The 21,329-nt window shown below is 33.0% G+C and overlaps 1 protein-coding gene and 1 long non-coding RNA gene across 2 annotated transcripts in view; both read left to right on the top strand.

The window, feature by feature from the left end:
• Positions 1–21,329, top strand: part of LOC127701751 (uncharacterized) — a 135,708-nt gene that overhangs the window by 63,305 nt on the left and 51,074 nt on the right. The gene's annotated exons all lie outside the window — the stretch shown is intronic.
• On the top strand, positions 1,655–20,533 carry LOC127701683 (uncharacterized). Its single transcript, XM_052205680.1, has 5 exons — positions 1,655–2,058; positions 13,587–13,727; positions 16,933–17,086; positions 18,608–18,880; positions 20,253–20,533. The coding sequence occupies exons 1-5, from the start codon at positions 1,766–1,768 to the stop codon at positions 20,430–20,432; spliced, it is 1,041 nt and encodes a 346-aa protein (XP_052061640.1). The 5' UTR covers positions 1,655–1,765; the 3' UTR covers positions 20,433–20,533.

Consider the following 21,329-nt stretch of genomic DNA (forward strand, 5'->3'; position numbering starts at 1 on the left):
TTCAGATTGCGTCCGAATCGCACCTCTGGACACAACTGCAGATAACTCTGATAAGATTCATAAATACCCAATAGGTGCTTGAGGACAGGACCCTTTGTTGAGCCCCATAGTCCCTCCCCCTTTATTATATAAATTCTCGATTTTCTAATATATAGTTCATTTATTTGTACCAAGCGCTCTATAGTCGAGTGGCACATTGATAGTAAACATGTAAATTTAGAGTAAAAATATGGTATATTGGTATACATACGGTACAAGTAAATGATATGTATTAGAAAATCGGGGATTTATATAATAAAGCTAGGGAGGGACTATGGGGCTCAACAAAGGGTCCTGTCCTCAAGCACCTATTGGGTATTTACGAATCTTATCAGAATTATCTGCAGTTGTGTCCAGAGGTGCGATTCGGACGCAAGAGGTTTTTACGGTGTTGTTTTCATTTTGTTTGCCTTTGTATTTACATTTTACTATATTTGTACTTTGTCGAGAAAGTGTATACTATATACTGTATATACTATCAACTACAAAAACATTTTTTGTCATTGTTTTATCCGATGAAATTTACTATCAACTACAACAACTTTGTTGTTTGGCGTCTTTTGTTTGTTTGAATTTTGTATAGTCAGTTGTATCGTATGTCTGTTATGTATGTTTACACACGGTTTTGGCTGCTGGGTCCCAATTATTGTCACATTAACCTTTTATGTCTGTTTTGGTTTCTCAACCAATTTTGTCAATATAACGGAACTATTAACAACTGTCACACAAGTGGAAGGTTTAGCTAGCTACAAAACCAGTTTTTTTATCCATCATATTCTTCGGAAAATGCCTGTACCAAGTCAGGAATATAATAGTTGTTTTCATTTGTTCCGTTGGTTGATAAAATCTAACGTTTGATTTTGTCAGTCTTTATTGACGTCCCTTTTTTAATATTACAATGTACCTATATCTTGGAGTTCTGTATTATTTTATACTTTTTTTTTTTAAATTAGATTGTTTATCTATTTAGATAAATCAGTTGTCGAAAGTTATACCATATCACGATACAAATTTAAAAATCAATTTTATTTTTTGTTGAATCACTAAAATTTGATTGAGATCGTTGCAAATCTCCTGATCATATTAGCTATGGGTATAAATATCTTTGTGGTATCTTTAACCATTTTATTGTAAGGCACTGGCTACGATTACCCGCAAAAAGAAACAATTTTCAAAATTGCGAACTTCCGTACAGTTGTAATAAAAACTGTAGACTTCAACCTCCTAAAAATCTTTGAAAGTGCGAGGATGTTCGATGGATTATTCGGTCAAAAGCTCTCTCGAATGTGTTTTGTACAGTTTTTATATATGCCGGATCCGTTGAAAATGATTTTTTTATCTTATCTTATGTATATATTTATGATCATTTATATTATGTACTTGTCACGATATTTTGCCTAATTTGAATCGTTCAGGAATAGTCACATGTTAAACTATATTTTCAAAGGTAGAAAAGTGATATTGCACGATTATTTTATGATGCAAATGTGGTCGGACATTAATAATATAACTATTTTAGCCTTTGTCAAGGACGTATAACTAACATATAATATACGTCCTTGCCTTTGTATAAGGTCAATACAGGATAATATATCGACCTCGGACTTTCACGAGTAATCCGGCGGTGGTTTGGACATTACACTACGCTACTGCTTTTTTAGGGTACCAGAAACGCGAAAATTTTGATTTTATTTATTATGAAAAACAAACTGCTTACTGGTCCGCAATGTTGAGTGACAGTGTTTCACAGTGGGACAGATGTACTTTTGAAAACCATCTGCAAATATGTTATCATTATGAATATCTGGAAACACTATCAGAAGTATTAGAAAAGATCCCCAAAATTGGGATATTGACAGAGGAACAGAACTCATATTGTGCAGAAGTGAAGCGTTATCTTGAAAAAATAGACGGCGATATTGCAACTACGTACAAACTGAAATTCCGTCCTCAAAAGTTTTTAGCTGCCCTAGATGAAATTTATGAAAAATTTGATGAGGACAGAGAACCTACCGAGTCGTGAGTATAGACTATTACACACTATAGACCTTTGAGTTGCTTTAACTGTTTAATATCAATACTTCAGAATTTGTGACACTTTAACTATTGACGTCATACAACAATTACTTTTGTATTATTTTGTAAGGCATTTTCTCTTGTAATGTTAAATTTTCACGGTAATGTCTGTGATCACAGGTGATGGCAAGTTATAGACAATCAATGACCGAGTAATGGTTAATGAGACAAATAGCAATAGTGTGTATTGGAAAAGGGATGCAACAAAACTTGCCTATAATTGCTTACATCCACTTCATTTGAATTTTGGTGGCTAGTTGACTCATTTGCAGTCATACCACATCTCCTTTTTAGCTCACCTGGCCGAAAGGGAATCCGGGTCTGTTCGCCCAAAATCATGTTCACTCACATTCATGTTTGCCCCCTTTCACGTTCGCACCCCACACAATCGCACCTTGGGTCCAATCACACCCTTTTTATAGGTTTTGTGTTGAATACATTTTTAATCGTTTTTAAGTAAATGTACATGTATCGCTATAAATAAGTTTTTCGTATTGTTTCCTCAAAATAAAATAATATTCTTAAAATGTATTGTTTCCTTTAGTGTTTTAGTTTGTTTCCTTTAGTGTTTTAGTTTGTTTCCTTTAGTGTGATCACCCCCAGTTTTTGGTGGGGTGTTTTGTGTATAATTATTTGTCTGTTGGTCTTTTTCTTTTTTAACCATGGCGTTGTCAGTTTATTTTTATACGCCCCTTTACAGGACATGTTATGGTACATGTATACCGTTGTCCGTCTGTCCATCCGTCGTCAACATGTCGGACATTAACTCAAAAATGGTTTAACCAATTTGCATAAAACTTTGGTGAATAGTTTATATCTATTGACGTGAGCTCCCTTTCATTTTTTATAAATTTCATATTTTTCGTTTTTGAGTTACTGGGGTTTTATTCATTAAAAAAAGGGGGATTTTCCAGTTTTCGGACAATTACTCAAGAATGCTTTCACCAACTTGCAAGAAATTGTGATGAATTGTTTATATCTATTGACATGAGCTCCCTTATGATTTTTATAAATTTTAGATTTTATGTTTCCGAGTTACACGGTTTTATTCATGAAAAAAAAGGGGGATTTTCCAGTTTTCTGACAAAAACTGCTTTCAGCAGCTCCCTTTTGATTTTCATAAATTTCTAATATGACATTGAGAATTAATTGAACTTTATTTGTTTATAGTCTGACAACAGATTTACTAAGTATTGCACAACAGCAAGAAATCTTTAATAAATTCAATTCATATAACCAATTTCAAGTTCTTTGACTACATTTATTCAGAAACCTATAATATGTCAAATATTTAATTACAATCCAAATTCAAACCTGTATCAAGCTTGAATATTGTGTCATTTTTGCCCCAACTGTTCAGGGTTGGACCTCTGCTGGCGTATCCAGCTGCGCTCAGCAAAGCAGTTTATTGACCTTTGAGTTTGAATGTCCTTCTGGTATCATTTCACCTCTCTTCAATTAATTATTTCGACTAATCATGAATAAAAGATTGTCATGAAGATTAAGGCAAAGATTTGTATTAAAAAAAAATAGGGTGCAAACGTGTATTGGGAGCGAATGGACCCGATAACGCCGAAAGGCTAAGTGAGCTTTTCTAATCACTGGATATCCGTAGTCCGTTGTCATCATTTATTAACTTTTACAAAAATCTACTGCTCTAAAACTACTGGGCCAAATTTAACCAAACTTGGCCACAATCAAAATTAGGGTATCTATATATGAGTATTAGGACAACTATATTTGGTATATTGGTTCCTTGCAATGTCTACATGTCTGTCAGACAGGGTTCACCTGACCTTATCTCATTTCATGGATCAGTGATCAAGGTTAAAGTTACATGAATAGGTCTGTTTCTCAGATACTATAAGCAGTAGGTCAACTATATGTGGTGTAAAGAATGATTGTAAGGGGTACATGTCAGACTGGCAGATTTCATCTGACCGTGACCCCATTTTCATGGTTCATTGGTCAATGTTAAGATTTTGTGTTTTGGTCTGTTTTTCAAGTACTATAAGCAATAGGTCAATTATATTTGCTGTATGGAATGATTGTAACATGTACATGTCGGTCTAGCCATTATCATCTGACCTTGAGCTCATTTTCATTTTTCATTGGTCAATGTGAAGTTTATGTGTTTAAATCTGTTTTTTAAATACTAATAGCAATAGGTTAGCTATATTTGGTGTATAGAATGATTGTAAGATGTACATGTCTGTCTGACAGGTATCATCTGACCTTGACCTCATTTTCATGGTTCATGGGTCATTATTAAGTTTTTGTGTTTTGAACTATTTTCAATTATCATAAGCAATCATAGGTCAACTATATTTGATACATTGAATGCAGATCTACACATAAGTCAACAGAACCGAAATTGTTAGTTGAATCCTTATTGAAGTTATTGCCCTTTAATGACGATTTTCCCCATTTTTATACGACAGCAAAAAATTTTGCGGTTTATATGGGTATCATGTTTGTTGATTTCGTAAGCGTTTTCCGAAGACATTTGGTTTCCGGACAATAACTTTAGTATAAGTAAATAGAAATCTATGAAATTTAAACACAAGGTTTATAACCTCAAAAGGAAGGTTGGGATTGACTTTGGGGGTTATGGTCCTAACAGTTTAGGAATTAGAGGCCAAAAGGGGGCCCTCATAAGCATTTTTCTAGTTTCCAGACAATAACTTGTGGAACGGTGTATGGATCTCTCTGAAATTATACCACAAGGGATGGTTAGGATTGGCTTTGGGGGGTAATGGCTCAAATCGTTTAAGAATTAGGGGCAAAACAGTGGGAAAAACAAGGGTTTCCTTGGTAATGGACAATCACTTTTAAGTACAATGTTAAGTTTGGACTACCTCCCTTACACTGCTTTTAAATTATGTATAAAGAAATGTTGTATTGTCTTGAGGTGATTAGCTGTCAATTTATTTTTAGAAGTTACTATTAAAAATGCTGATTAAGGAATATTAATTTTAGACATGATTATGTATGTCATTTCTATTTTAAGACTTTTATCAGGGGACTTACTTAAATGAGTGATTTTTTATAGCACTGATTCAAGTAACATTATGTCCACAAATGTTGGAAGTAAGAGTTGTCTTTCTTTAATAATCACCTATTTAAGTAGTACAAATAAATCACTAGACTAAGTGATTTAATTGTATTGTAGCTTTAAACATACACTTTTAATGATCCAGGGACTAATTATGTTGCTAAAATTCAAAAATTTGTAATCAAGTTAAAATTTTATGAAATATTTATACTTACCAGTCAGAAACATACTTTTGGATTATCTTTCTTTACTACGTTCATAACTCGCAAACACACAGATGATCTTGATTCAAACATTAACTAACCCAGATCATCCGTGTGGTTCATGCTTCAGTTTATCGGCGTGTACAAAACACCCGCACTGAAATTAAAGCATGGGGCGGCGGTGGGAATATTGACTGGTAAGTATAAATATTTCATAAAATTTTAACTTGATTACAAATTTTTGAATTTTATTTCAATTATTTATACTTACCAGTCAGAAACATACTTTTGGATAGATTCCAAAGCAGTCCTTCTACTGAACTGGAGGCATATGCTGTATAAATTTCTGTCATCTAAATTGCACCTTATGCAGGCCTCTACAATAACTTTTTTTTCAACTTGTCCAGTAGGACAAGTACATACCAAAACTTACTTGTCCGAATGAAATTGTAACTTGTCCAACAAAAATCTTAATAATAACCTTTTTTGCATTTTAAGATGATTCAAGGAACAAAATGAATTAAAACAATAGAACAGAATTTGATTTATATCTTTTGAAATACCTTTTAAAAATATGAGTCGAGAACAACTGAATCTAGTCATGTCACAGGACTTAGGTTCTAGTTTTCATCAATGCCAAAGTCTCATCAGACTCTACACATGAGGCACCGTCTGATAGGCCTGTCAATTTCCACTCATTGGATTTGTATCCTGGTTTTTTAAGTTGAAAAAATTTTATTCAAATGAAGTCAATGAAAAAAAGAAGATGAGGTATGATTGCCAATGAGACAACTCTCTGCAAGAGACCAAATGACACAGAAATTAATAACTATAGGTCACCGTATTGCAAGTATTTTTTTTTCTATATATGATCAAATATGATTTGGGAATTTTATGGTAAATAATTACGGTATGGTATTTATTATCAAGCAACAGAATAAGGTAGGAAAACGAGGTACTGATTTGTCTTGGTACCGAAATGTCTCCTGCGTTGCCAAACTGTCTATTAATCATGTCTATTAAATATGTCTCCTACGGTGCCAAACTGTCTATTAAATTTGGAGCCGAATCGTTTTCGATCTGGTGACGAACTGTCTTGTAAAGTTACCTTATCTACAAAGCGCATCGCTGATTCGGATCAGTAAGACTGGTTTCCGAGAATAGTATGCCTTTTACCTGTTAAAAAGTACCTGACAAAGAACCAGTTTTAAATTATCGAATGCAAGTAAACATGTCAAATTAATACTTGTGTTTATAATTACTTTGTTCATCAAAGTTGGATTAAATTTATTTTCTGCATAATTATTTAACTTGTCCCGTCGGACAAGCTTGATATAGATTTTGCTTGTCCGACCTTTTTTTCCTCTGGTGCCGGACAATCGGACAAGCGTTATTGTCGAGCCCTGTTATGTACAAATGTCTATATATAACACATCAATAGTTCAACACAAAATAATGTTCATCATGAAATCATCATATTTAAAATACTTCCACCAATAACAAAATTCTCCAACGCAACTCGCCGAAAAATTTAACATATTTACAAATTGTCTTATACATTGACTGACAAATCTCTCAGATAGAATTTTCCAAATGTGGACTCTGAACTCCAATCAGCTGCTTCTAAAATAGAATTTATAGATGCACCGTTGTATAAAGCCCAAGAGGGTCCAACTGCTCTAGTTGAATGTGCCTTGATATTTTTCAATGAAGAATCAGGATACGCTAATTTAATCACTTGAACGATCCATTTAGAAATAGTTTGTGACGTTACAGGCTTATGCGGTTCACATGTTGAAAGGAATAGTTTTCCCTGTTGGTCTTTATCTAAACTACTTCTAAATACCTTTGTTCTTTCTAAATATTGTAACAGACATGTAACAGGATCTAACTTTTTATTGTCTGTGAATGCAGGAACAACAATTTTTGAATTTCTATGATTTTGTCGATCCTGCTTTGCCAAACCACTTCTAATAAATGTAATGCCTTTTTGTTGTATCCTCATTAAGGAATGGTTCACTCTGAGAGACTGCAAATCGCTAGATCTCCTGAAAGTAGTAATAGAGATTAGAAAAACAGTTTTAAAAGTCAAATGTTTCAAATCAATATTTTCAATAGGTTCAAAAGGTTCTTTCTGCAATAAGGTTAAAACCAACTGCAAATCCCATTCCGGTAATAATTTTGTGGTAGGCGGTCTAGAATTAAAAACCCCTTTTATAAGTCTTGTAATATATGGATGTTGACCTACTGCAGTATTATCAACTTGAGGTAAAACATTGGAAAGCATAGACCTGTAGCCTGCAATAGTCCTATATTGCAATCCATTTTCAAACAGATAGGCTAAAAAATCTGCTACCTGATTTAAAGTTGCATTATGGGGATTAATTTCCCTTGTACTACACCAGCTACAGTACTTCTTGAATTTTGCACTATAGTCTTTCTGAGTTCCCTTCCTCCATGAAGCTGAGAGTAAATTTCTAGCTTCTTTAGAAAAGCCCTCTGCTTGGAAAGAAGCCAAGCAGTCAGACTGAATACCCCCGGGTCCGGATGAAAAACTTGGGACCTCGGTTGACAGAGAAGGTCTGATTGTATCGGGAGACTGACTGGGTAATCTATCAATAATTGAAGTAATTCTGGGTACCAGTGTCTCCTGGGCCACAAAGGAGCTATCAGGAGAATCTGACACTGGAACTGCCTCATATATTGCAATATCTTGGGTATCAGGCAGATTGGGGGATATGCGTAGGCATACATTTTCTCCCAAGATATTGTCAGGGCATCCAAGGCAAAAGCTTGAGGATGTGGAATCCATGAGCAAAACACCTTCGTCTGACGGTTCTCTGCCGAGGCAAATAAATCCATCAGAGGTTGGTCCCACAAGAGAAAAAGTTTCTGTACAATTTGAGTGTTCAGTGACCACTCTGTGTGCAGAATTTTTTTCCTGCTCAGGTAATCTGCAATTATGTTTTTCTTTCCCATTATATGAGCTGCTTTCAGGGTTATATTGGATTGAATTGCTAAAGTCCAAAGTTCCCAGGTTTTGTAACACAACTGAGGTGATTTGGTCCCCCCTTGTTTGTTGATGTACTGGACCACAGTTGTGTTGTCTGATCTTATCAGTACAGATTTCCCTATCAGATATTTTAGAAAATGTTTGACTGTAAGCACTACTGCTTCCAATTCCAAGTAATTTATGTGTTTCTTGCTCTCTGAAACAGACCATTCCCCTTGATAAATTTTCTTGTCCATTACACCCCCATAACCTGCTTTTGAAGCATCTGTAGTTATGGTTATACAAGTCTGTTGAGGTTGCAAAGAGCGGCCTTTCAGCGTGTTCGCTGAATTTAACCACCAAATTAGATGAGATTTGAGATGTTGTGTCACTGGGACTAATGTTTTGAACTCTTGACATGCTGGTCTCCAAAAAGAGAGAAGATGGAGCTGAATTGGTCTCATGTACATACGAGCATTTGGAATTAGTTCTATACATGAGGCCATTATCCCCAGAAGATGAAGAAAATCTAAAGCTGTCATTTGTATTTCTTTCATTATTTTTTGAATAGCTAGATTCAACTTGTCTACTCGTTCCTGTGTTGGGAATATTAACCCTTTTTCCAGGTCGAAAAGTGCCCCTAAATAAATCAATTTCTGACTCGGAACTAGTTTGGATTTTTCTTTGTTCACTATGAACCCTAGTGATACCAAGAGATTGAGACATTCTGCTCGATCTAGGCATAGATGTGCTTTTTGTTGATTTATAATTAACCAATCGTCCAGATATACTACTAATCTTATATTTTTTGTTCTCAAGTAGGCTGCCACTACGGACACTATTTTTGTAAAGACTCGTGGGGCAGATGTTGGACCGAAGCACAGAGCTTTGAATTGATATGCTTGATTTTGAAGGTAAAATCTTAGATATTGGCAATGACTTGGAAATATTGGGACATGTAGATATGCATCGCTTAGGTTGAGCGTAATGGCCCAATCTCCTGGTTTTACTATATTCAAGACTTTGGTCAGTGAATCCATCTTGAAATGTTTTTTCTGAAGATACCCGTTGAGAGGTCTCAGATTTATGACTGGTCTCATCTTCCCATTTTTTTGGGGGACCAGAAAAAATGTGCTGTAAAAACCTGATTGATTTTGTTCTCTCTGAACCTGTTCTATTGCATCTTTTTCTATTAAAATATTTACCTCTTGAAGTAAAATTTCCATATTTTTTTGAGATACTATTGTTTGTTTTATTCCCTGCCAAAATGGTTTCTTTATGAACTCTAATTTGTAATCTTTTTCTATTACAGGCAAAACCCATTGGTCGTTTGTTATCTTTTTCCAATTTTCTAGAAAAAATCTGAGACGACCCCCTACTGGTATCTTGTCTTGATTTTGAAATAAAATTACCTGTATCTCTGAGTCAGCTGGACTGTTTCTTGGGGATACGAAAAGAACCCCAGGAACCTGTACCACTGTTTGATGTCTTGGCATCTTTGTCTTTCTTGTCTTTATTTCCAAAGGCACCTCTCTGTAAAGACTTATTAGACGAATTTATAAAAGACTGTCTATTAGTATTAAAAGACGGTTTCTTATAATTATTATTGTAATTATTATAAGTTGAGTTTCCTGCAAACTTTGATTGTTTATTCGACCAACTATCACGACTATCATAGTCCAACTTTCTTTTGTTGGTTTTGTGAAATTCGGGTAACAAATCTTCCAATTGTTCCCTTTGCTCTTTCCATTTCTCAAGTTGTTTTTCCAGACCTTGTCAAAAAACACCATCGTCAGAAAGCGGTAAATAAAGTACCTTAGCTTGAATGTCATTTAAATTATTTATGCCTGCATCTGTTGCAGCACATTTCCTTCTTATTATATGATGAAAGGCTCCAGCTCTACCCATTTGGTCAAGAGATTTGGTTGACATAGCAAATAAATCTTTAACTAATTGACAATTTTCCTCACTAGCATTGTCATTTTCTAAATTACCCAACAAAGTGCCCAAAGCTTGTTGCATATACGAAATAGAAATTATTCCCATTCTGGAAGCTACCTGTCCAGAATAGGATAGCTTCTCAATTTGTTTCACAGGTTGAGAAAATAATTGTTTTTGCTTGTCCCAAGATTTCACAGTTTTATTTGTATGCACACGTTTAATCATAGGTTCTAGCATATCATCTAAACTTGGCACTTGTAATGCTGGTAAAGATTTCTCATGTACAGGAAAACATGATCTATATTCATCTTTATAAGCAGACAAACGTTCAGGATGTTGAGTTCTCCAAGAATAAGATAAAATCTTAACTTGTGAATCATCTAATATTAAACCTACTGACTGGTCACTATTGTCACCTGGTAAATCCTCCTTAAAAATTTTAGCTAGTCTATCAACTTTATTGTTGCATGTAGTGTTAATGTTACCTGAAGAATTTTCATCAACAGTAGAAATATTCTGTACACTTGAATTTAAGTATTTACTAAACCTGTCAGTTTTATTAGCATTACTGTTTTTATCAAGTAAATGACTACTCACTGATTGAGTATCACTGTCTTCATGATCTGAAATTAGACCCAACAGATCTCGTCTCTCTCGACGGTCTACTTGTAAAGATATTTCTGAGCGTTTATCAAAATCTCTTACAATTCTTGGACTACCTAAATCTTCATTCAAGTTAGGTTCCAAAGGAATAAATGGTCTGCGTTCCCTCTGTACAGGGACGTTATCCATTCTCGTAACATCGTTCTCCTGCGTGGCTGACCCACCAGTATGAGAACTATCTGCACTTTTATTAGCTGCCTGTAGCAAGCCAAAAAGTTTATCAAACCGCTTTTCAAAGCTTTCTTCTATGCTGAAAAGCTTCATTTCTAAATCCGCCGTCTTGGACGAACGTTTTTTTAGACTTACTTGTTGAGGATTTGTTGCCGGTTCTGGCCATTTTGGTTTGGTTACCTGTACTTCCGGTAATAGTAATACCGACAGAATCACCTTCTAATTCTTCTTCGGATATTCTATTCGTTTCTTCCATCGTTAAATAATCATATAGTCATAGTCAAAAGACAAATATTGCGGCAGTAAAACATTTACTGACCGAATGCGAACTGAACGTGTTTTGTACACGCCGAAAGATAAACTGAAGCATGAACCACACGGACGATCTGGGTTAGTTAATGTTTGAATCAAGATCATCTGTGTGTTTGCGAGTTATGAACGTAGTAAAGAAAGATAATCCAAAAGTATGTTTCTGACTGGTAAGTATAAATAATTGAAATAAAATTATCAGAACCAACATCTTTGTTGATATGATGACCAGTCATGTCAGGTGATGACCTTGTACTGAATCTGGGATAATGACATGAAAATCACTTGTTTAAGTATCATACCTATATTTTCTTCCAAAAAATAACTTCTTTAAGTATTATTATTTTAATTACCCCCACTAATTTCAACACCCCCGAACAGTGAAATTTTGATGGTGAACAGTAAAATTTTATAACATAATCTGTAAGATGAAACCTTGAATTTTGCAGGAAAATTACTCCAACTGCTGGGGAAAGTCTGTTAAGAAAGTATCAGTTCATTATGTAAAGCCTTCATTAGAGCATTTTTTCAACAAATATAGAATTTACAGCTGAATGATTTCAACAAAGGCATAAACCTTGCTATTTAAAAGAAGAAAAAGGTTCATTTTTTCCAATTTTACTAATACATGTAATAAGATATAATCTTAACCTATATGTTTAAAATTTTGGTAAAACTACAAAATCACAATTTGTGACAAAATTTCGAATTTGCTACTTAAATAAGTGATTTTGAAATCACTTATTTCAGTAAGTCCTCTGACTGCTTATGATGTATCTAAATGGGTAATTATGGTCGCAAACTCCATTTGAAATTTGAATTGAGATAATGACCATATCTTGAGGGATAGAATTTTTTTTTTGGAAAAAGGGGAGGGGGTGAAAAAAAAATTGATGGGGAGGGTATAAAAGAAATTGTGGGAGGGGGAACAATTTTTTTTCTCATTTCAGATTTCAGAAATTTTTTTTTTAAGGGGGGGGGTCAATTCGCAACAGCATAGTGGATTGCTCAAAAGCAAAAAAAAAGGAGGGATTTTTTTTTGGGGGGGGGGGGGGCAATTCGCACAGGCACAGTGTATTACACAAAAGCAAAAAATTGAATATAAATTCAAAGCAAATAACCAATTCTAAGTTCTTTGACTACAGTTATTCTGTGCCAGAAACAAATTATGTGTCAAATATTTAATTGCAATCCAATTCAGACCTGTATCAAGCGCGAATATTGTGTCAATTTTTGCCCCAACTGTTCAGGGTTGGACCTCTGTGGTCATATCCAGCTGCGCTCGGCGAAGCCAATTTTTGCTTATTATCTTGAAAACTGTAATAGATAGATAGAAACTTTAAATGGCACAAATGATCAGCAAGACAAGATATACAAATAAGCCATAATGTCTGAAATTATCAGTTGACTCTTTATTTGAGTTTTTGCCCATTTTAATGCATTTTTTGCATATTATCTTGAAAACTATAATCAGATAATAGATAAATAGAAACTTTAGAAAGGTAAAATTATCAGCAGGATACACTCTTCAAATATGTCAACATGACTGAAATTGTCAGTTAACTCTTAATAGAGTTATTACCCTTTAATGATGATTTTTACTAAAAAGTAGCCATTGTTGAAGATGCAGGTGAGTGACACAGGCTCTTTAAAGAGCCTCTTGTTTATGTTGTTTTTGTTGAAAACTTTTCAAAGTTGGTCACAAAGTACATTATGTGTGGACAGGACACTCTTTTATGCACCTTTTTGATGTTCTCCAAATGACTCCCATATATATGTACATGATATACATTATGTAGTTAAAAAGAATGAGGCTTCTTGACTACCTCTTTTAGAAGATAAGCCATCTTTTTTTTTTACCCAACCGGGTACCCCTCAAGCTAGCCCCTCAAATTATTTTAAGTGTGCCCTTGCTTAAATAAAATGTGTTACATGTACACTTAGAGATAATGACCCAACAGTATGCTACATATTAACTTACATCTTTAAATAAAAGAGGTATCATTTCGATTGATATTTTCATAAATAACCAAAAACATGTAAAATTTTAAACAGTAAACAAAATTTATCATACTTTATTTCAGTGTTATTCTGTTGGCTACAGTCACAATTGCTGTTTGATTCTGATATTTTATAGGTTTTTGAAGAGAGCTGTGATGAAATTTTTATTAGAACTGAGCAGATTTGGACAGGATATACAAAACTCAGATGAAGCTGAGGAAGGTTGCTCTACACGATTATTTTGTGCCTTTGCTGAAATGTGTTGTATGCATTCTGAGTAAGTCTTACTAAAATTTGAGCCACACTGGTAAACAAACATAGTAGTTGTCGTTTGTTGATGTGGTTCATAAGTGTTTCTCGTTTTTTATATAGATTAGACCTTTGGTTTTCCTGTTTGAATGGTTTTACACTAGTAATTTTGGGGGCCCTTTATAGCTTGCTGTTAGGTGTGAGCCAAGGCTCCGTGTTGAAGACTGTACTTTGACCTATAATGGTTTACTTTTATAAATTTTGACTTGGATGGAGAGTTGTCTCATTGGCACTCATACCACATCTTCTTATATCTATGGATATAACAGACTTTAGATACAGATTTTTAGCCATAACTCCATTGAAACTGCAAAACTACATAAAGCTATGTGGTATGCCAATTGTTTGTTACAATATTTAATTCCTAGATTTGTATTAAGAATTAATTCTCTTTTTGTTGTTTTTGTAGTTTTTAACTCACTGTGGCCCGAAGGGCCGCATGTGAGCTTATGCCATCACTTGGCGTCCGTCGTCGTTCGTCTTCTGTCGTCGTTGTCCGTTTTCAAGTTTGCTAACATTTAAAAATCTTCTCCTCTGAAACTACTGGGCCAAATACCTTCAAACTTTAATTAAATGTTCCTTAGGGTATCTAGTTTATAAATTTTATCCGAAGTTTTGATCCATCGACAAACATGGCCGCCATGGCTAAAAATAGAACATAGGGGTCAAATGCAGTTTTTGGCTTATATCTCAAAAACTAAAGCTTTTAGAGCAAATGTGACATGAGGTAAAATTGTTCAATTGGTCAAGATCTATCAGCTCTGAAATTTTCAGATGAATCGAACAACCCATTGTTGGGTTGCTGCCACCGAATTAGTAGTTTTAACAAAATTTTGCAGTTTTTTGTTATTATTTTGAATATTATTATAGATATATATAAACTGTAAGCAGCAATAATGTTCAGCAAAGTAAGATCTACAAAAAAGTTATATGACCATAATTGTCAATTGACCCCTTAAGGAGTTATTGCCCTTTAAAGACAATTTTACACAATTTGTGTATCAAGTTTGCTAACATTTAAAAATCTTCTCCTCTGAAACTACTGGGCCAATTACCTTCAAACTTGAACTCAATGTTCCTTAGGGTATCATGTTTATAAATTGTATCCTAAGTTTGTATCCATCGACAAACATGGCCGCCATGGCTAAACATAGAACATAAGGGTCAAATGCAGTTTTTGGCTTATATATCAAAAACTAAATCTTTTAGAGCAAATGTGACATGGAGTAATATTGTTTAATTGGTCAAGATCTATCGGCCCTGAAATTTTCAGTCGAATCGAACAACCCATTGTTGGATTGCTGCCACCGAATTGGTAGTTTTAACAAAATTTTGCATTTTTTTGTTATTATTTTGGATATTATTAAAGATATTTATATAAACTGTAAGCAGCAATAATGTTCAGCAAAGTAAGATCTACAAAAAAGTTAATATGACCATAATTGTCAATTGACCCCTTAAGGAGTTATTGCCCTTTAAAGACAATTTTACACAATTTGTTCATCAAGTTTGCTAACATTTAAAAATCTTCTCCTCTGAAACTACTGGGCCAATTACCTTCAAACTTTAACTAAATGTTCCTTAAGGTATATTGTTTATAAATTGTGTCTGAAGTTTGTATCCATCGACAAACATGGCCGCCATGGCTAAAAATAGAACATAAGGGTCAAATGCAGTTATTGGCTTATATCTCAAAAACTAAAGCTTTTAGAGCAAATGTGACATGGGGTAATATTGTTCAATTGGTCAAGATCTATAGGCCCTGAAATCATCAGACAAATCGAAAATCCATTGTTGGGTTGCTGCCACCGAATTAGTAGTTTTAACAAAATTTTGCATTTTTTTGTTATTATTTTGAATATTATTATAGATATATATAAACTGTAAGCAGCAATAATGTTCAGCAAAGTAAGATCTACAAAACAGTTAATATGACTAAAATTGTCAATTGACCCCTTAAGGAGTTATTGCCCTTGACAATTTTACACAATTTGTTCATCAAGTTTGCTAACATTGAAAAATCTTCTCCTCTGAAATACAGGTGAGCGATTCAGGCTCTTGAGAGCCTCTTGTTATCATTTGTTTCATTCATCTTGACCCTGTATTTAGCACTTTTTATTAAATGTCTTGTGCATGCACCACTTAATTCTAAGACTGAGATTGATTGAAGATATCAAAAACTATGGTAGACTGAATCAGGCTATTGCCACAATTATACTTTAAAAAATACTACTGGTTTTCTGTCCTTTGCAAAATCTGATAAGGCCAACAAATTTAAAATTTTGTTTGTAGCCTTTCTACCTACATGTATATGTTCCCTAAATTTTCATGCCTACCCTAACACATTTTATGGACTTTTTTGGTTAAGCATCAACAAAGGTCTAGACATTTTTTGTTAAGCTCCATTAAAGTCTAGACCATTTCCCTTTATAGTCTATGCAAGATATTTTTCAAAAAAAGTTTTTAATAACTATAACGGTGCTAGCTACCCTTTTTTCCTCTCTCAGGAGGCAGAAAAACAGAAAAGATACATATATAATATATATATATACATATATATTTAGCCTAATATCTATGTTCAACAATATAAGTTGTATATGCTGGAAATTGGTCTGTAACAGTTTAATTCAAACATATGAATAAATATGGTGTATATGTCAATAATGCAGCAACCCAACAACAAAAATGTCCAATAGACATCAAGATCAATTGCTACAATGTTATACTTCAAAGAAATGATTTGCTTACAAAATATGGTACAAAATATGGTTGAAAATTTTACCATCTGCCACTAAAAAATGAATTTGACAAAACTTTTAATAAAAAAGATTGGAATAGTCTTTAAAAAGCCAAATGGTACAAAACTTTAGGAAGAGTGATGCAATTTTGATTCCTTTCATGATGTACATGATATATGGCAGAAGACCTTCATTGCCAAAAAAATTTCCACTTACTTTTCTTTTGAGGGCCATATAAGTAATTAATTTAATAAATATTTATATGTGCCTTTATTTATAGGAAAAGTTAACACTGACTTGAGTGATACATTCTCCTAGTTCTTAGATAGTATCATGATTTATAAAATGTACCATAAATACCTACATGATGACACAGCAAAATCTTTTATATTAAAAATATCATAATTCATGTATGTATACATGTATTTGTTTTAGGATATCATTAGATAAAGGGGACTGTACTATTTGGAAGAATTTCAAAGGAATGACAGAGGTAACTTCACTCCCAGACATTCGTCTCTACAGCTATGGAATCAAAACTACAAAAACTGCAACATCAAAGTCTCAGTTTCCAGTATCTGTTGTTGAGGTAGTTTTTTTTTCTAATATATACTTTTATATGACTTGTCAGTGAAAGATTTGTCATCGTTGTTGTGGTCTACATATTATATTTGTTCTAGAGCAATGTCTAATTATTCCCAATGGTTTCTTTGGCTGAAGAAAAAATAAACAAGACTTGCTTTTATTTTGTTTATTCTGACTTTACCAGGTTTTATGAAATTTGATGTATAGTAGAATCAGTCTGTATGTCTTTCAAAACCAAGATCTTTGTCCTTTTTCAAATCTGCATCATCAGCAGAATTTTCTTATTCAATTTATCCAGAGTATTATATATTATTATATGACTATAAAACTTTCTCTTTTTGTATTGGCTAAAAGCATATGTAATCTTCCTTGATAAAACATTATATTCAACGCAGGAAAAATCATGAGAGGTTAATTAATATCAGATTTGGAACAGCCAATGTGTACCTAAATAATTATTTTCCTAGGCAACATCAATGACATATAGCTATTATGTAATGCAAATTCATGTTTTTTGTTATTCTTCTGGTTTTTTTTTCATTTGACTTTATTGAATATTTCAACTTATTAATGATAGCAACTACCAAAATAGATCATATATTTAGTATAAAAACAAGGAGCAGTTAAGTATCTTGAGCAAAGGCTAGGAAATTAGAGATTGATAAAAAAGTCATATAATAAAACAGTTTGTTGATCTTCATATCAGTTATACAACTATTTATAAACCCCAGAGATATAACATTCACTCTCGGCCGTTGGCCTTGATGAATATCATATTTCTTGGGTTGATATATCATTGTATCAACCTCATCAAAAGTCAATAGTTATATAATATACCGCTCTGACAAAGAAATTTTGAAACTCTTTTTTATTAAAGTGATAGTCATTGTCTCTTCATTCGTATGTTCAGTCATCTGTTGGTTCATTCTTCCTTCCGTCTATCTCTGTCTGTCCATAACAAGAAACTCGTCTAAAACTGATTCCCAAAAAGATTTCATACTTGGTAAATTGTGTGTCATTGTGTTAATTTGTCCATAATAAGTAATTTTCTTTTGACAACTTTTGTTGCAGATAACACCTCAACTAAGCTTGGGGTATAACTGGTGCAAATCATAATGGAATCAGACCCTTATATCTTTTAAAATAATCACTCTGGGTCTGGTAAATTTCTAGAAAAAAAAAACTGATAAAAGTGTAATTTTCATCAAAGAAGATCTACCTGAACAACAAATAAGGTCACAGAGTATTCTTATTACTCCAACTTTGATCTCTAATTTCATAATGAAAAACAAATGTTTTCCATGAAACCTGAGACATTATTTGGTTTTGTATGTAAAAGGTAAAATAACAAAATTACGGAACTCTAAGGAAAATTCAAAACAGAAAGTCCCTTTAAAATATCAAATGGCAAAATCAAAAGCTCAAACACATCAAACGAAAAATGAATCAAAATTTTTTATCATCATGATCAGAAGAAATCTTTCCTATTTACATATGCACATACATGAATTAATTTCCTTTGTAGGTTAAGAAAAGTGTTGAAAAACAATTTGGAGAATCAGAATTATTAGACGCACTGACAGAAAGGTTAGAGAGTACCGATTTATCATCATCAATCAGCTCCTTAGCATCATCTGATGATTCATCTGGGAAGCCTCCCATTGAAGAATATTTGAAAAACAGTAAATCTCTAGGACAACATGCAGGACAATTACTGCTTGAACTTCATAAATGTCATAAAGATTACAAGAATTGTCCAATATTAACAATGTCTGGAATGATAATAGATGGAACAAAGGTAAGTCATATTTTTAACTTTAAGTATTCCCAAAAGGTAGGACAACACATCCAGAGGAACAAAGGTAAGTCATATTTTTAACTTTAAGTATTCCCAAAAGGTAGGACAACACATCCAGAGGAACAAAGGTAAGTCATATTTTTAACTTTAAGTATTCCCAAAAGGTAGGACAACACATCCAGAGGAACAAAGGTAAGTCATATTTTTAACTTTATCATGAAACAAAAAAACTGGTTGTATTATGGCATGAAATTGATAGACCACTACAAAAATATGGGTGAACATGTCTCCATATTGTTTTTTGTGGTGGCCATCTTGAAATTGGCCGAACTCATAGTGACCAATGAGGATTTTAGATTCAGTAACACATAAAGATTCCTTTTGCTAAATTTCATGTTTGTATCACTCGGTGAACTATTTTGCCATTATTTCTATGTTATAGGCTTCACCATATAGAAGTTATTGGATATTTATGAAGCCTTGTATGAAATCTGCCTCATATAAGTTAACCAGTCAGTTAGAGGGGAGTACAATTTATGTCAACATTCTGTTGAAAACCATACTCTGGATAAATGATACTTTAAAGTATTCTTGTTACTTGTTAAGAGTTATGGTTGACAACAGTTGAACGCAAACTGCCACGCAATAAAGCAAACATGGTGACCATTGGTACAAGAATGAAAAATCTTATTTATAACATGTACCGGTATAAGTTTAGTCAAAATTACTGAAAATGCTGTAAAGGAGCCATTGATTCTAAACTTTGATTAAATATTACATATAGGATCCCCATCCCAACAAGATTAGGGGTTTCAAATTCCATTGAGCATTGCAGTCATTGTTTAAAAAAATAGAAAATTTGACCTAAATCAATTAAAAACTTTGCTAAGGGCCAATAATTCCTAAGCTTTTGTGAAAAAATACATTTGTAATCATTTTGAAGAATTATGGCGGATAACTCCAACAGCCTTCAAACTTCACTTAACAGTTAAAAAAAAATAGAAAAAAGTGTTCTACAACTATAATAAAAACAATTTAATGTCCCCTTAGAATGAATGTAAATCGCTTGCATTATATCATGTTAAAACAATAGTAATAAGCAGTGAGAATAGTCTTGTTGACCTCAAAGATATTTTTCCATGACCTGTTTCTGTGTATATAACTTTATTGTGTGAACATTTTATGTCAAATTTTGATTTTTTGTTGACTGAGTGACCCTAGGTAATATAGCCTATGAGCTCATATGCCTCATATTTTTAGAACAATAACTGTTTATTTAGATGGTTTGCATGGACTTAATTTCCATAATTATGAATTAATGTGAAAAATTTAAATATAATTTATCAAACTGTCTTTTTTCCTAATATTACAGGTGTTCTTTACAGTATTAGAGATGAAAAAGAAACATTTAAACAAGCTGGAAAATAATGAAGAGTTAGATGAGGATGACCAGGCATTGATTTATTATTCTCAGCCTTTTGATTTGATTTATTCAGATGAACGAAGTATTTTCATTGATAATATCATGAGACTAAATAATATTGAGTTGTAAAAAAAAATAAACAGGTATTATATATCATGTTTTTCCCTGATGTATGCAATTGCTGCATACTTTTCATATGTACGAAAATATTAAATTTTTATTTCTCCTTAGTATATATTTTGATATGTTGGTTTTCTGTCAGGTCTAACCGTAACACAAGTAACCAGTCTTCATTCTCTTGTGGTTTTTTTTTTTCAGATTAAAATAATAAATGGATTTGTTATATATCAGGGTATATGGTAGATCCTTTTTTTCAATAGCGTTTCTTATATGAGTTATTACCCTTGAAAGATGAATTTAAAACCATTTTTGCAGAATTCATAATTGAAAGAGTGGAAATGTTTTTAGCAAAATTGTGCAGCAAAATAAGATCTACAGAACAAGTCAAAATGGTTGAAGTTGTCAATTGAGCCTTTAGAAGAGGGATTGCCCATGAAAGAAGATTTTTACCAATTTTTGTAATTTTATTTTGCAGAAACTATAGAAAGAACAGTAAATTTCAAAAGTGTTCAACACAATAAGATCAACAAATAAGTCAACAAGTTGTTAAAAGAGTTATTTCCCCAAAATGATGATTTTTATCCTTTTTTATGCATTTTTGGTTAAAAAAATAAAGTATCATAACTATTTTGAAAACTTAAATAGATAGCTGTAAAATTGTTAACAGTACAAATGATTAACAATTCAAAATCTTTAAAAATATTTTTAAATAAAATTTACCAACAAGCAAACATAACTGATTGCAATTAAGATAAAATAGATATCAACATGGCCTACTTTTATTTGGTGTTCAATTCAGGCCCTTGGAAGCATCATGTCTTGATACCATCAGAAATAAGAACCTATGAAAAAACTAAGATTTCACATACAGACAAATTTCTCCTATTAAATTCATAAAATACCTTT

The sequence above is a fragment of the Mytilus californianus genome, unplaced genomic scaffold (assembly GCF_021869535.1).
Source record: "Mytilus californianus isolate M0D057914Y unplaced genomic scaffold, xbMytCali1.0.p SCAF_5, whole genome shotgun sequence".
Classification (NCBI taxonomy): Eukaryota; Metazoa; Mollusca; class Bivalvia; order Mytilida; family Mytilidae; genus Mytilus; species Mytilus californianus.